Source organism: Montipora foliosa, unplaced genomic scaffold (assembly GCF_036669935.1).
Source record: "Montipora foliosa isolate CH-2021 unplaced genomic scaffold, ASM3666993v2 scaffold_425, whole genome shotgun sequence".
Taxonomy (NCBI): Eukaryota; Metazoa; Cnidaria; class Anthozoa; order Scleractinia; family Acroporidae; genus Montipora; species Montipora foliosa.
Window position 1 is genome coordinate 1,270,001 of NW_027179729.1, and position 17,500 is coordinate 1,287,500.

General features: G+C 38.9%; 1 protein-coding gene, 1 long non-coding RNA gene and 1 pseudogene across 2 annotated transcripts in view; 2 read left to right on the top strand and 1 right to left on the bottom strand.

Moving 5' to 3' along the window:
• LOC137988691 (uncharacterized) overlaps positions 1-3,921 on the top strand; it is a 5,526-nt gene extending 1,605 nt beyond the window's left edge. The window contains exons 2-3 of the long non-coding RNA XR_011120821.1: positions 1-136; positions 2,880-3,921. The exon at positions 1-136 is cut by the window's left edge and continues 145 nt beyond it. This is a non-coding gene — a long non-coding RNA (uncharacterized lncRNA). The remainder of the gene's footprint in view (positions 137-2,879) is intronic.
• A 4,072-nt stretch (positions 3,922-7,993) lies between these two features.
• Positions 7,994-10,755, bottom strand: LOC137988722 (uncharacterized). Its single transcript, XM_068834693.1, has 4 exons — positions 10,061-10,755; positions 9,170-9,488; positions 8,506-9,031; positions 7,994-8,016 (listed from the first exon to the last, which is right to left on the bottom strand). Exons 1-4 carry the CDS (start codon positions 10,753-10,755, stop codon positions 7,994-7,996), a joined length of 1,563 nt encoding a protein of 520 aa, XP_068690794.1.
• Positions 10,756-14,165: 3,410 nt separating this feature from the next.
• Positions 14,166-14,893, top strand: LOC137988723 (uncharacterized; annotated as a pseudogene).
• The last annotated feature ends 2,607 nt before the right edge of the window (positions 14,894-17,500 follow it).

The following is a 17,500-nucleotide window of genomic DNA, read 5'->3' on the forward strand; positions in this document are numbered from 1 at the left end:
CAGGATGAAGGGATAGACAGAGCAAAGCCTGGACAAAAAAAGACCAACGGTGTGAGCAATGTGGGCAAAGAAGAGAGAGAGTAAGGGAAAGGGAACGAGAGGGAGAGAAAAAAAGAGATCCATTTTTATTCATCTCGTAAGTACAAATTAGCCATGTATATATTCCATTCCCTTGGGTGTACGTATTTTTCTACAAAACAATAGCGCGAATGCATAATTAATGTATTGTACATGCATAATAAAGTAGGCACCTGTACGGAAATCATTTCTGACAACATTCTCTAAAAGCTGTGAAAGTTCATCAACTGAAAGAAAACGGTGAATGCCATGGCGAATAGGGAGGACGAAACAGTATAATCAGTCTCAACCAAGCACTTTAACAATCCACTCAAAATATTCAAAAGACGTGTTTTCCTTCCCATTAGTTAATAATACACTGAGAGATTCACGATAGAGAACCCCAGTTCCACCACCACATCGCATCGATTGTCTAGGAAAATTCTTGAAGAAATACCCAGAAACAGATAACTGAGCAATCGTAGCGGAATCGCCATCATTTAACCACGTTTCAGTAATCAGAGACCGATGTCAATGTAAACAATTTGGTCAATATCTTATTTCTGACGGATCTCGAATTAAAAACGGCAAAGTTTAAAGTTTTTGAGCGTGAACATACAGCGGATGAGTTCAACCCTGAAGCCGTCGTTGGCGTAGTGTTGATAAATAGGGGGTTGTTAATGTTCGCTTGGCGGACATGCCCATCAACCCGTTTGTGATCAAAATTAGTAGATCGAATAAGTTGTGGGATAGCTATGTGTTTGTCATCTTGCCGTATTTTAACTGCTGAGCCAGCCCTCGTTTCTTGATATCTAAGGATTCCAAAATTCGAAAGACTAGAAAGCGCCGTATTACTCAGCTTGCAGGACACTGAGCACCGAAGGCTGAAATTAATATTTCTTGAGCAGACATAGCGGCAGGAAGCTGAATCGTCGAGCGGCTCGCGTTTCAATATGTTAGGTGTTGAATTCTAGCAAGAAGAACGTACATCGTGCACGGCTGGGCCGGGATTTAATTCAATATCCATGCAAATGGTGAGGTAGACATAAACAAACGATTCCGTGCTTTTGCCAAGTTGAAATCGGCCTTCCAGGAGCGTTTGAAAATGACACAGCACATAGATTCCTCAGTCGAAGAGTAGTCCTTGTTCGAAAGAAGGAAACATAAGGTGATTGTTTATAGAACAGTAGAGCCAGTAGAAGTAGAAACTGCGTGGTAAGGAAACGAAATCTCGGAGAGCGCAAAAACGTGGCAGCATTTATCCATTCCCCATTGTAGACCAATGCTCATAAACATTTCTTCTAAAGTACTTCCAACTGTAGCAGCCTTGGTTTTGATCTTATGATAGGTGTTTTAATCCAAAAGTGAACGCTAGTAATAATAATATTAATAATAATAATAATAATAATAATAATAATAATTATTATTATTATTATTATTATTATTATTATATATTAGTATCTAAAGGAAAAACTTGATGAGGTGAAGGGCTCGATTTCTGGAAATACTCTGAGACCTGTCGATCTTGCCACTCACAAAGGTGCTTCTAGTTGGCTTACTGTTTTTTCAATTAAAGATATGATAACGGAGTTGAGTAAACACATCTGGTCCCTAAAGGACAGCAAAACGGAATTTGCTATAACCTGGAAAGTACTGGCTCGCGCCAGTAACAAAGGCCAGTAACAAAGGCAGGCAGTTTTTCATGCACCTGACGAGAGAGGACCATCAGGCCCTTTCGAAACAGTTTTGTAGTGTTTTAATTTTTCCTTTCCTACACAAGTAATTATAAAGCTCCACGATTGTAGAGCACTCTTCGACTCAAAGATAAGGTTTTCACGTTTCTATATATGTATGTATGTATGTATGTATGTATCTATGTATGTATGTATGTATATATAGATATTTTTTTTTTTAATATTATTACTTTTATCTAATGTAAAGCGCATAGAGTTCAAGATATGAGCTAAATAAATTGGTGCATTATTATTATTATTATTATTATTATTATTATTATTATTATTATTATTATTATTATTATATATTAGTATCTAAAGGAAAAACTTGATGAGGTAAAGGGCTCGATTTCTGGAAATACTGTGAGACCTGTCGATCTTGCCACTCAGAAAGGTGCTTCTAGTTGGCTTACTGTTTTTTCAATTAAAGATATGATTTTTGATTTAAGGTGGCTCAAACCGGTTTCCTCACTTTCAAGAGACCTTGTTATTGAAAATAACTGACATTGCAACACTTTATCACGTAACAGCAATATTATGGTACCATGTAAAACACCAATTATTGCTGAACAAGATCCAGTCATTTTTGTGACGTAAAAATTACCATGGCAACAGGAAAGGCTTGCAAAACACCCTATAATGGCTTTAGTTGCTCATATCTGACAAACGAACTCAGTGATTAGCAAGTTCAAAAAAATTCTGTGGGGCGAATTTAGAGCTACCTTAAATTTTCAATTATTTAAAGTGGCTCTGAATCCGCTCCACAGGACTTTTTTAACTTTGCAGAGAATTTTATTCTGCCATGCTTATTAGATTTCAGCAATAAAAAATGGAGGTCGCCAAGTTTGTTTTTGAGATATGAGCAGCTAAACCCAAAATATGGGGTGTTTTTGCGGGGGTTTCCTGTTGCCATGGTAACTTTTAACGCCCCAAAAATATTTTTTAGCAATAATTGGTGTTTGATATGGTACCATAACATTGCTGTGAATAAGGGCGTTTCCTTCAAGTGTGGAAACTGGTTTGAGCCACCTTAAACAAGACTGACTTTCGAGACGCTGTTCCTGATACGCCCTCTGTTTGTGTTTGCAGGGACATCTTCAATGTGGATCACGCTATGATATGCAAACGGGCGGATTTATCATCCAATGCCATAGCTTCACATGGTATGCAATGGTGTCAAAACCGAACCAATTTTGCATAACATGGAAGGAGAAGAGTTGAATAGGGGAGCCAACACCACCCCTGATGCGCGGCTGGATATAGTTACTAGGGGATTCTGGGAGAGGCAGAGGTCGGCCTTTTTTTATGTCAGAGTATGCCATCCGAATGCAGACTCCTATAGAAATTTCGATACAGACCAGAATATTCAGGAAGCACGAAGAAGAGAAGAAGCGTCTGTATGCTAGCCGTGTGTTAGAAGTAGAGCAAGCTACATTCCCGCCATTAGTTAGCACGGCGGGTGGAATGGCGGTGGAATGTAATCGATACCATAGTAGACTTGCTGAGTTAGTTGCTACAAAGAAGGGCGAAAGTTATGCGACTACCATGTCATGGATGAGGGCAAGAGTGTTTTTTGCGCTGCTGAGATCAGCATTACTTTGCTTAAGAGGCTCGCCAGCTCATACAGTAGGATAGTTCACTTATAACTATCGGACATGGACTTAGATATCGAAGAAGGACATGCAAATATTCGTTAAGGCATTGAGAATACTATTTCTGGGGAACTCTAGCCAAAGCCAGGAACACTGAGGCAAGAAGTGGGTGGATTGTATATAGCTATTTAAAAGTAGAGTTTTTGCCATTATTATTATTATTATTATTATTATTATTATTATTATTACAGTGTATTTATTCCAGCTAACTTATGCCCATCCAAAGATAACGTTCTATCAGAGCATCACAATCCATAATCGTTGCCCTCTGTTCCAAAAGGGAGGGCCAATACATTGCACTTTGCTGACCGTGAAAAAGCCTAATACAACGATACATCAGCTTTAATTTTTAGAAGTCAAAGCAATCGTTCAATCAAACGCGATAATGGCAAACTAATCCTGGAAAATAAAACGATCATTATTAAGATGATAATAAATAAATAAACAAAAAATAACAAGAGCTTTTCCTTTAGGTTTAGTTTTTTCGTTAAGGTGGTATCGTTCCCCGGATCAGAGCAACGCGAATCCTTTTATGTAGATAGATTTATAGAGATGATTTGCGCGAATACTAGAACAAGCCCCGCCAAACGTACCATTGTCTCAACCACTGGACAAACCTGAAACGGCTGTTCAGGTCAAGTACATGCATTTTGACATCGTAGAAAGATAGGCCATCAATTGCAGTTTTTAGCACCCACAAATTTCCCTTCTTTAGCTTATTACTATGATTTTGAAATTTACGCCCACAAGTACTGTCCGCATGGGTTCCCAGAGAATCATAAAAAAATAATAATAATAAATTTAAAAAATAAAACTGCATAGAGACAGAAAATCGACACGATCCATCAATTCAAATAGTCGCTACGACCAGTGACCACAGTGTCCGCATAGTTTCACAAAATGGCCCGCTATAAATAGAGCGAGTTGAGAACGAAAAACAATAATACCTTCCTTTCATGCGCCACTCACCACCTCAGTGTTCGCCATTTTGCGAGTAAAGGTGAAGCACGTGATGCGCAAGACGCGCGATGATGCTGCACAGAGGTCTAGGTGTCAATTGCCGGTTAAAAATGTCAATTGCCAATTATAAGTGCCAATTACCAGTTGTAAGTGTTAATTGCCAGTCATAAGTTTTCATTGTCACTTATAAGTTTTCATTGTCAGTTATAAGTGGTCATTGCCAATTGGAGCGGTTTTCAAATGAGTGTCGTGAAACCAAAACCAAAGTAATTACTTTGGCCAATCAAAAAGGACGGAGACAATCCATTAAACCAATCAAAATTCAAAGTAATTACACATAGCCGACACAAGGCGCGGGAAAATGTGCACGAACGAGCTACGATTGGTTTTGGTTTCACTTCTGATTGGTTGAAAAAGTGGCGCGAGAACATCGGACCAATCACTGAGTGAAGTAATGCAAAACCAAAGTAATTATCTAATTACTTTCGACACTCAATTGAAAACCACTCTATAAGTGTCAATTGCCAATTATAAGTGTCAATTGGCAGTTATAAGTGTTCATTGCCACTTATAAGTGTTCATTGTCATTTGTAAGTGTTCATTTCCAATTGTAAGTGTCAATTACCAATTACACGTGTCAATTGTCAGTTATAAGTGTCAAAATTGTTAGTTATAGATGTTAATTTTTAGTTATAAGTGCCAATTGTCAGTTACTACTGTTGACAGTTGAAGGATCGGGTGCTAGTTAAAAGTGTCAATTGACAGTTACCAAGTGTCATTATAAAGATTTTTTCTTAACTTTTGATGGCCCTTGCATGCCACCGTATTTGGGTTGTAATGCTGGACTCGAAAGCTACTTTGCAATTGCAATTAAGCACAATACACACAGCTAGATCCTTGCTTTTTTTATTTTTTTTTACTTTTAGTGATTTCCATTTTTGATTTAGATAAAAATGAGTGAAATTAAAGTTTTTTTTGGAATTGACATAGTGGATGATTCACAATACAGAATATTCAGCTTTCATTACAAATGTAAAAACAACATAATGATGACAGTGATCAAGTTCAAAAAATGTCTCTAGTCACAACCCTCTGTTCGTCAGGGATAGATAAAATACACAGTCACGGTGAAAAGCAAAGTTACTTACTTGGTACACACAAAGCCTGAGCTCCAATGTATTCTGGACACTTGTGCTCTCCATCTGAACGATTACATTGGGCTAAAACGGATTCCTGTCCAGTACAATCTACGTCTGACATCAAAAGGGTTATGTTTTTATCAGTGGTATTCATTCCCGTCAAGAATTCGGCCAGAGCACCTTTAAAGCCAAGTTGTTTGCAAACAACGTTGGCATCATTGATATCCCATTCAGTGTGGCAGATCTTGCTCCACCTTCCACCGTTATAAACCTCCACTCCTCCACCATACTCAACCTCTGCTCCAATAAGGCGCACAGGAACTGAAAGATTGACACAATAATTAAAGTAATGCTGGGTTGTAATTGTCCTCTAAGTTTCTTTTTTACAACTAACCATTGTTTTTTTGTTCATTGTCAATTCCTCAATATCTCACGTTTATCTCAGTTTGACATAAACTTTGAACAGTATAGCCAATGTTAAAAGCATTAATTTAATAATTTTAGAATGATATTGTTTTAAGAGGAAGCGCATTCATCGAGACTGTTTACTTGGGCCTTCATTTCTTAAACGTAGAGTTAGCGGTTTCAGAATCATCAGTCACAAAGACCGTGAAGTGTAGTCTGGAGCTTTGGGCGCTGAACTTGAATAAGTCCTGCTCTGCAGGAGAGCTAAGTGAGACATTTTTCTCGTTCAGCCCAATTGCACCTCAACGGCTATGCTTCCGATCAGTGGCTTGCCTTTTTTTTTAACAGCAGTGAGTAATTTCCCACACAGCGAGCCACAGGTTATTATAAGCTAACAAATAGGACTTTTAGTTGTCTTGCTGTGTTAAAACTAAGCGATGGTAAGGATAAAATAATTTTTTTTCTTCATACTATTGTACCTGAACACTGGATGCGTTTGTTAATGAATCCACAGCTTTGGGTGATTGATGAACAGGAATGAGAAGTGACGTTCACCAAGCTTGTATTTCCTCTTTTCCACTTGCCTGTAAAATTGTCATTACTGTAGTTATAGCCATTTTCTTGGCAGGAAAGAATTGCTTCAGTACTATTCCAATGGGCGGTACAAAGCGCTTTCCAGGTGTTGTTCTTGTGAATTTGCATCAGTCCAGTAGACGGATTGCCCTCTGTTTGAAAACGTACTGGAAATTCTAATAAAGGAAATTGCGGCGCTAGTGAATTACTGGCAATTCTACAAATGTTAGTTGGGTTATAATTGACTAATATTACATGTATTTATGTTGACCCCGGTAAATTGATGGAGATATGAAGACAACTCCTTGTATCCTTTTTTGGCAGGCAGTGTTGACTGGCCATCGATTTCTTATAACTAATAGGACAAGTGCAAAACGTATGAGGATCGCCTAGAGCTTTCTCCCTCAGATCAACTGGAGAAATCAAATGTGTGTACAAAAATTTGTCAAGGCCAGGATGCTAGACAGTTCAGCAGAACTTTGTTTAAAAAAAGCTCACAAAAAAGCGACACAGTGAGAATGAACATTCTGTATATGACAAAAAGATAAGCTGACGAGTAAAAGGATATTAAAAGGTATTTGAGAATCTGCTTTACACGCAATTCAAACTCAAACAGCGTTGATTTTGGTAATATACCTTGCTGACAACTTGACGTGTTTGTGCACCCCCTCATAAATGTACTAGATCCTTTGCATGGTATCCCACCAAATTGTGGCTTTGGATTCACGCATTCCCTTGTCCGCATCTGTATGCCATTAAAGTCCCTTGTACAAAGACTCCAGTGGCTCCAATCACTCCAGCCACCATCAACTAAATTCAAGAAACATTTGTTAGCAGAGGGTAAGTCCTGTCCTTCCTAAAGAAAGACAAACAGTATATCAACTGTCAAAGCTCAATTAAAAATAAAACACAAATCACAGTGATAAACATTGTGAATTGATGCTTGTTTATAAACGTGACGTTTCGTATGCTACAATATTCATTTTTTACAAGAAACCGTTATGATTTTAAAAATTATTTATAAACAAATTTCAGTAGGTCTGGAACCGAGACAAAGAAAATTGATCTTAGCAAGAATTTGACAGCAGTCACTAATAATAAAGTAACAGCTTATCGCTACTGAAATTAGCATTAAGAGCCGGATTAAGTTCCTTGAGAAACAATGTTTCTTTAATATTACAGAGGTAATCCTTTTTTTTTATTCAAGGACTTCAAAATGGTGTTGTGTCCACCGACTTCCATGTGGTCTCGAGTGGCAGATGAGTGTTCTTGTTTGGTGACGACTTTAGAATGTTAATAAAAATAATAATAATAATAATAATAATAATAATAATAGTAATAATAATAATAACAATAATAATAATACTTTATTTATATAGCGCTGATTACATTACAATGTCCAAGAGCGCTTTACAAAATAATAGTAATAATAATGTCCAATATCTAATAATAATAATAACGGTTTAATATCAGCTCATCCATGGTATGGCTCTTCGCCTGATATAAAAGTAAAGTGAGGAAATTAACATTAATCTTTCTTATAAATTTGTAAAAAGCTAGGTAATAAACAGTAAAATGTAATTATACAATATATACATACATTATTTAAACTTGGCAAGAAATCATTCCGCCCTATTCCGGCAGTGCTCCCTTAGAATACATACTGTTTGCTTACTAAAAGATTTAAAATTATCACAACATTTAACATTGGATGTAAATTTGTAGCATGTCTTACTTGCTCAAGGTGAAGGTTTCTGGGCCAATCGTGAGAATATATAGCTTTGTGCGCGGCCTTTAGAACGTGCCATTTTCTACGTTCTTTCATAGGCAACCAGCCGAACTTAAGAATAGAGTCAATATTGTTCACATAGCGTCCAAAAAGAAAACTGGCTGCCGCAAACTGGATGCACTGTAGCCTTTTTAAAAGGCAATCAGTAATTGGATAGAAAATTATATCATTAAAGTCTAAGCGAGATAGAACCACACATTCAACTAAATGTTTTCTAAGATGGTAGTTTGTAAAGTTCTTGATTTTCCTCAGTGCAACTAGGAAACCATGCCAAGATGAGCCGAGATGCTTGACATGATCATCCCACTTCAAGGTGTCAGTCATATGAACCCCAAGTAATTTAATAGAGTGAACACGCTCGAGGGGTTTATCTCCTACAGATAAATGTAGAGGACGTTCAGCCAGAGAATGATAAGATGACATCTGAGGAGTTGAGAACAACATACACTTAGTCTTTGCAGGGTTCAGCGCCAAGTTGGAATCCTGGGACCAGTTTGTGATACTTGCAAGAGTCTCATTCATGTCCACAGCTCTTGAGTCTAACTCCTTGACATTAGAATGGCTGTACAGTGAGGTGTCGTCCGCATACTGGACGCATTCCATTGATGGTGGAGTGACCTCGTGTAGATCTGATACGTATAAATTAATAATCATCGGTCCCAGGGTGGACCCCTGTGAAATGCTATACTGAAACAACTGGTATGAGGACTTCCTATCGTCGATCTGCACGAATTGAGAGCGGCCAGATAGATAGCTCAAGAGCCACTTGAAAAAAGGTTTTGAGAAACCGAGCTAGTAGAACTCCACCATGGTCGCGCTAAAGGATATGGTGTCAAAAGCCTTCGAAAAATCGGCTAATACCATAAGCGTGACCTCTTTCCTTTTTCTGGCATAGCGAATATCGTCTCTAACTCCCATCAAGGCTGTAGTGGTGGAATGCCCTTTACGGAAAGCAGAGATATGATCGTGAAGAAGATGGGCGTGGTCCGCATAATTCGTCATTTGAATAGCCACAAGCTTCTCAAAGACCTTGGATAGAACAGGAAGGACTGAGATGGGCCGAAGTTGATCTTTAGAGACTGGGTTGTCAATCTTTGGGAATGGAGACACCCGAGCAATCTTCCACGCTTTGGAAAATAATTTTTCGCAATGCAATGGTTGATGATAGATGTTAGGGGGACTGCCAAGCAAAAAAGTAAAAAAAAAAGTACAGTGGTGCATTTATACAGCGCCCTTATCACTAATGTCTCAAAGGCGCTTTACAATGATCAATTTACCCCCAGTCCATGCATGCTGGTACTCATTTTACCGACCTCGGAAGGATGGAAAGCTGAGTGAACTTTAGCGGGAAAGAAGGTCGCCAAATTTTCCAGTCTCGGCAGAACCGAGAATGGAACTCTAGACCTTAGGGTTGGAAGGCAGAGATCTTACCACTGCGCCAACCCCTCCGCTGTCAGCAACCAACTTGATAAAGCGGGTAGGTATCTGATCCGCGCCCGTAGAACAATCCGATCGAGGATTCTTGATGACTTGAAGAACGTTCTCACTGGTGACAGGTGACAACTGAAAACGCATACCCCCAGAGGGGATGTCGGGCAGGTTATCTATCAGGCACGTGAGATGCTCTGTTGGGGTCGCCTGAGTCTCTAGTGTTCTCTGAGCAGTCGTCGCGAAGAAATCGTTAAGTTCGTCAGAATCAATCCGGAGGGGTCTTGCACTTGGCTTTCGCACTCTGTGGATGACTTTCCAAACCTCGCCTTCCGAGCAGTTCTTATTGCCGACTTTAATTTATTCCTGACCGAACAAAACTCATGCCAAGCAGCATAAGTGCTGGTCTGGTGAGCGGTAAATCTAGCAGCATCTCGTTTCTTCTGAAATTCCTCTATCAATGGGTCCTTCATCCATGGAGCAGGTGGTCGCGTGACACGAACCTTCCGCAAGGGGGCGTGTCTCTCGAGACACTCGGAAATTAGTGTATTCAGTGTCTCTAGTTGTTCGTCTGGATCATCCGAGTAGGATATAACAGACAGAGGAAGAGTAGAAAAGTCCTCTTTAAACACATCCTCTTTAAAGTTCCTAATGTCCTGGATAAATTTATAAGGAGGCTGGAACCGAGGGAGCCGTACATTGATGCATGTGTAGATGGCATCGTGGTTACTTACAATAGAGCATGAAATTATACCAGCGTTGGTGACCTTTTGCGGGTGGTTGGTGATAAAGTGATCAATTAGGGTTTTGGAGGTCCTTGTAACACATGTAGGCCGTTTCACAATCTGTGTAAGCTCGAACATATCCAGTATACCTTGATATCTTTTCGTTAGATGGTCAGAAGGACGAAGCATATCGATATTGATGTCTCCTGTAAGCATTAACATGCCATCCCAGTACACAGTCAGGTATCCAAGTAAGTTCTCTAAACTATTCAGCCAATCGGAAGGACTGAGCATGCGCTCAGAATTGTAGATCACACCTACAAGAGCACTACTATACTTATTGCGGCCAGGCACCTCTATCCATAGATGTTCAAGGTCTGGGTGGGCATTTTCAATGTCACGACGTCGCGTATAATTGATATTTTCCTTAATATATATAATAGTATTTTGATCGCCCGTGCTCTCACGGTATCGAAAATTAACGTGACGCAATGAAAAAATCACCTTATTGCATCTTTGACTTAATATACAAATAAAAGTCCTTTTATCTTTTTGTCTTTCCTATATAAAATTAATTGCAGTCACAGCAACTAGTCTCGTAAATGACCTTTGACTTGTGAATTTTGTTTAGAAGACGGAGGGGGGTGGGGGGATGGTGGGGTTGAACATAATTTGCCAGAATGAAACTTTTCAGTCAAAGATGAAGTAAGATGATTTTTTCATTGCGTCACGTTAATTGTCCGACCGTGAGAGCACGAGTGAACAAAATACTACATGTATTTTGATCGCCCGTACAAATATTTGCGGTAAATTGAGGTCAACATTTTTAAACTACCAACTACCTACTCACTTGAGCGATTTCTTCGACGCCCGAATATCTTTGCATACCTCCTTTCATTGTTGGATGGATGGCGGCAACTTTATATACATTTAGTACAGGTAAAATGTCATGGAAACCACTTTGATGCATAGTCTTTACCACCACAGCTGCGTTTTTTTTTCTCTGGCTTGGCTCCCCGCAGTCAAAGTTTTCAAAGATTGATTTCTCACTTTACAGCATTTCGCTATCCACGCCATAGAAATTTGATGTTTTTTTGGCTTGGGTAGCGGCTTAATACGATTTCGAGAGTTGTGCGATCAAAATAAATAAAGACGTTAGATAATAATATAAACTTTACCCTGACCTTACCCTAACGGTACATCATTTTTGCCAAAGGCGCGCGCGCGGAGCACCATAGATAAGAAAATATGGTAACCCATCGATGTGAGAAAATTTGGTTTTATAGCCATGATGTCATGAACGTCCGTGCGTCCGTCCGTTCGTCCGTCCGTCCGCCCCTTCATGTATGCCAATGAGACCAGTATCACGTAACCAAATCACGGGCTCAAGTTTAGAGCTCATCGAGGAGGCAATACTCCAGTTTACTCTATAGCTAGTTTACAGCATACATCTTTAATATTGGATATTAATGTTATGGTCAATTGACACCTATCAAAACGAGGTTTCCGCTGACCAGTATCACGTGACCATATCGCGCGCTCAAGTTAGACCTTATCGAGGTCAGCTGTTTTTTTTTTTGAAGTTGACCGCTGACCCGGGACTTGTTGTGGATTGGATCGCAGGCTCAAGCCAGGTCAGACACTCACACTCACACCTGAACGAGGCTTAATTTTTCGCGCTCTTTCTGTGGCTCGACGCGGCTACACAGCCATGCTACGTCAGCAAAGCTCTAGACAGTCGATGCTTTTCGTGTTCAGGTACGGTTTGGAAGATATATTTTTCTGGCATTTCTCGCTGGTTTCAATCCAGGTTTCACATAACATTGCTGTAGTTATTAAAGTCAAGCATTGGAGGGATATAAACTTAGAGCTGGGTGTTATTTTTAATTTGTTTAGGGCTGCCTTTTGCTCTGAATTGCAGTTTTTGGTATATTTTAAGATTTTTAATTTCGAATCTACTAAGGTTGCAAGATGCCTGGCCGGCCTATGTCAGAAGAACAGAAACGAGAGAAGAGAGAAAGAGAACGAGAACGACAAAACGATACACCAGTAATAACTTAAAGTTGGTGGAAGAAGTTACTCCACAAATTCTTTTCTTGGACACTAATCCGTTTGTTATTTCTACGCCGTATGAGTTATTTCAAGTGGATGCATATTTCTAAAACGTGGTTTAGTCGTTTTTTCCTTTGTTCAGGAATGAAACTCGAATATTTCTTGTTAACTCTTGCGATTCAAGAAAAATTAATTGTTTAACTGGTGAATTCGACAGTAGATTGCGCTGGAAAAACCGATATCACACTCATCCCTTCGTGATTCATGTGATCAGTCGGTGAAATTAACCGCGGAATTCACTAGTTAGGCAGCGAAGAAAATTTTACATAATTAAGCAATTGTATCTGGGAAAACCAAAAGGCGGACAGTTCCAAAGCCTTTTATTTTCACTAATCCTACAGCCAGTAGAAATAAACAAGCCGGAGCTCCGCTTTTAGGCTTGGCTAAATCTATATATTACTATTTGAGGTTGAAGTCCTCGCATCAGAAGTAATAGGTCCGCAATGCCGTACTTGGAGTCTTATGCTTAGTTTAACTCCATTGGGCCTTTATAGAATTTGGTACTGCGGTGTCACTTTTACCATGCGTGATTGGTTGAAAATTTGCCATAACAGTGCAGCACTGAAGTGGCTTCCTTAAGTATGCTTCAAATTTCAGGATCAGTTAAGAGTTTTACAGCGATAACTCGCGGCTTAAGTCTTTGTCTTATTGCCATTTGCACAGTTTAGACAACTTTTGCTGCACGCTAAATCATCTCTATCAGCTATTTACTAGTAACAGAAGCACTAGAATGGCTAAGAAACAAGCACGGCACTGCCATACATTGATACGACCCTAGAAATGATTAAGACAGTTCTGAAATACAACTACAATTCCAAGATGAATCACCAGTAGATGAGGTGTTCAAGGAAAAAGTACCCTCAGAGCTTGCTGCAAATTTTCAAACTACTGAAAATCAAGGTTCATCAGTAATAACAATGTATAAGCACCCAACAGAAATATCTGATGATCAATTACGTCATTCAGTTAGATCACTAATTAAAATGCAATGCAAGGCTTACAACAGGGTTCTTTCATGGACTAGAAATAAAACGAAATACCTCAACAGTCTGAAGTCACAAAATGTTGAACCAGTTTATTTGTTTATAACTTGAGGTGGTCGTGCTAGGAAAAGTCATTTGATTAAAGTAATCTACCACACTGTAGTAAAAACCTGTAGACATGCTCCAATGAATCCTGAGAAACCAACAGTGTTACTAGCAGCATCTACTGGAGTAGCAGCAATAAACATGGATGGTACAACAATTAACACAGCATTAGCTATACCTAAAAATACAGGTGATGTCCTTTCTGCAATGTCTGACCAGAAAAGAACGCAAATGAGGTTATCACTGTGTGAGCTGAAGTTAATAATAATAGATGAGATCTCAATGGATGGTAACACTACTCTCCTCCGTATTCATCAACGAATAAAAGAGATATTTGATATTAACAACTCAAAGCTTTTCGCTGGTATAAGTATTATTGCTCTTGGTGATTTATATCAGCTACCTCCAATTGAAAGAAAATTCGTTTTTGATAATTATGCAAATAATGCTTTTAATCTTTGCCACCCTTGGCATGCATTTGAAATGATTGAGCTCACAGAAATAATGGGGCAAAAAAATGACCAACCATTTACTGAACTTTTGAATAGATTTAGAACTGGAGCCCAGACTGAGGAAGACATCTGCTGTATTCAGTCAAGGTTAATAAGTCTATTAAACAGCAATTACCCATGAGATGCTCTACACAGATGGCCTGAAAATATCCCAGTAGACAAACACAACAATAAAAAGTCAGCCGTGATTCCTAAAGCTATGTTTACCCTGAAAGCCACAAATCAATATCCTAACAATGTTAATAAACAAAATATTGACAGAGTATTAGCAAGAGGAAGATTTGAAACTGGTGGACTTGATTATGAACTTCATTTAAAAGAAACGGAAAGAGTGATGCTTACAGCTAATATTGACATCTCAGATAGACTGATCAAAAGTCAGATTGGTACAGTAGTCAAAATATATGTCAATCCAAACACTCAAAGGTTGCCAATATTATATTCATTAAGTTTGATGATGATGGAGGAGGAAAAAACATGATAAATAATAGCAATAACCAATATGCTAAAGAAAACGAAGTAGTAGCTATTGAACCCATCTTGGCAAAGATAAAAGTAAGACCTAATAAGCCATCATTACCTGAGATACAAAGAACAAAGTTTGTGATTACATTAGCATGGGGCTGCACTGTCCACAAAGTACAAGGACTGACAATGGATAGAACAGTAATAAGCTTTCATCTTAACAAACAAGCTATGGTCAAATATAAACAGAGTTAACTGAATACAGGGTAATGTAAAGTGCTAGATTTCTATCCCATATGAACCATGTGAGCGTTAGCCCTACTGATGGAGATGGGCCCACACAAGGACAGAGTTTTTCTCTGTCCTGGGTGGGAATTGAACCCACGACCTTCGGGCTAGATCTCCGCCGCTCTACCGACTGAGCCGACTGTAACCTATAACCTGTAACCTATAACCTTTCCTTGTATGGTCAAATATATGTTGCAATAAGTCACGCTAAAACATTACAAGGTATCTACAGTGCAGACCTATGCCTCCTACACAGACACAAAACGCACGCATGCTCTTGGAAAAATTGAACACAAGCATGTTACAGCAAATCGTAAAGTGCATGAAGAATATGAAAGACTAAGAAATATGGCAGCAAGCACCATGCGTGATCAACAAATGAACCAAAGCCAAACTGAAGCTTTAAAAAGTACTTACCTAACCTGTGTCTGATCCCGACACCTAACAATTGTTATATTATTCTGTATCATTGGTACAAGGGCTACATCGAACGTACTCCCTGAAAGTAGAAGTGGCGGTAACTTCTCCATGAGGAAACTACAACGATGTGCTACCCAACCAGGCCAATTCCCTATGCGTAGACGGTCAGTGTAAAGCGAAGACTGCAGACTGCAGACCAGGGGTTAAACGCAGACTGAGGTTATAACGTAACTGTTGAAAAAGCCCAAACCCCTTAGAAATGCTAACCTTATGCCTACTTAGGCCTAAAACAATATTTAGGTTTAACTGTCAGCATTTCTAATGGGTTTGGGCTTTTTCAATTTATAACCTCAGTCTGCAGCCTGCATTTTACACTGACCATCTATGCATACGGAAATGTAGTGCATCTGTCATCATTCCGCCAAGCTTTCATCAATACAATGTACCTCAGTAGAGCGCCGGCAGGCTCTTTACGGGAAAAGAAAACAGACCAGTCACGAAGAAACTACAGATTATCAAAACATTGCCAATGATTCACAGGCGGAGAGGACAAAAAGCGGAGCCCTACTCCATGGAGTACCCTATGGAGTACCTAAATGTAGTACTCAAAAAAATCATATATTGGTCAAATTACATGTACATACCTTTATTTATTTCAGGCTTTGCAGCTCGCCGATTGTTACAGTTCGATGCAGTTCACGAATTGGCCTCCATCTTCAAGTTTCGTAGGTATCTCGTGTATCCATTATTAAAGTGTATTTTTAGACTTCAGGCCCGTGTGTGCTCATATAAAATACCCTTATGGAATGGAATGGAAAACTTTATTTGTACGCGGTAATTTCATCAGTATGATGGGCATTCATGGGTATATTACGGGCATACATACACTTATCTATATGGGTATACAGGAGTGAATACTTGTCTCAATATACAAAAAGTTAAATACACTACAATAGTGGAAACATGAAGTACCTACAAAATTTCAAGATGGCGGCCAACTCGAGAACTGCGTCTAACTGTAACAATCGGAGAGAGCTGGAAAGCTCGAAATGATAAAGGTATGTTCATCTAAATGCCTCACCATGTTGATAAAGTATTCAATTTGACCAATAAAAAATTTTTAAGGGGTACTCCATTTACGTACTCCATAGGGTACTCCATGGAGTAGGGCTCCGCGTTTTGTCCTCTCCCATTCACAAGAACCACTGTAGAAGAACAACTTATTGTAGAACTTGAAACATTGACATTCTGATTTTTGCGTCAGGGTTTTTACATGTAACGAAAAGTATTGTAACATTCGCCATGCCGTATACTTGAAAATTAAACCCATAAAGTTCAACAAATTTTTAACAACCTTTATTTTTTGAACAATCATGAATAACATAAACACGAAAGATACAGAAATCACTGTACTGCTATAAAACGCAAACAAGACAAAAATAGCGACTGATTGGTAGCTACATTTATCGGCTATAGGTCGCTATACAAAGTATACTCAATCTCTAGTTATCTAGACGCTTCCCTGAAGCGTACACTGGGTTGCCTGTGGTACGTTTTACAGAAAAACAGAAGGCCCTGAATTGTGTGGTATCAAACTGCAGCATCCCAGTTACGTTTTTTTAAGTTTGGGGTCATTAACACCATTTGAGGGGACACCCAGATGTCGTGCCAGCAGAGGCACTTTTACTCACACGTTCACACTTTTAATTATTTTGTAATGTCCTGTCCCATTTTGAGGTCTTTTAGTCTTTTAAGCTTTGGTAATAAATTCAGTTTACGGATAACAAAACACGCTCTTGAGCGCTCTTGAGTAAAATTCACTCGTTTTTTCTTTAAATAAGTAGTCTGCCAAAAAAAAAAAAAAAAAACTAATTGTAAATTGCTCTGACAGACGTTTTCCTGCATGCCATGCATGTCTTGCAGGTGCACTAAGCAAACGTTTATTGCACACACTAAGATGTTGTTTCCTCTTCTTTTCAGTCTAATCTGATGCTAGGTCAAAACATTTTTTGGCTTTACGTTTGCACCAAAAAATACCGTAAAATCCGGGAGTTAACAGTAAAAGACAATGCAAAATACAAATTAAGAAAAAAAATAACTTAGCTTTTATATATAACTCTTGAATCGAATTGTTATCGAAAGATTAGTTACAAT

Coding starts and splice junctions, on each gene's coding strand:
- LOC137988722 (XM_068834693.1), bottom strand. CDS start 10,755: ATGCTCAGTCCTTCCGATTGGCTGAATAGTTTAGAGAACTTACTTGGA. Junction 9,489..10,060: donor AGAACTGCTCGGAAGGCGAG/GTTTGGAAAGTC, acceptor TTTGCTTGGCAG/TCCCCCTAACATCTATCATC. Junction 8,017..8,505: donor TAGAAAACATTTAGTTGAAT/GTGTGGTTCTAT, acceptor CTTTTATATCAG/GCGAAGAGCCATACCATGGA.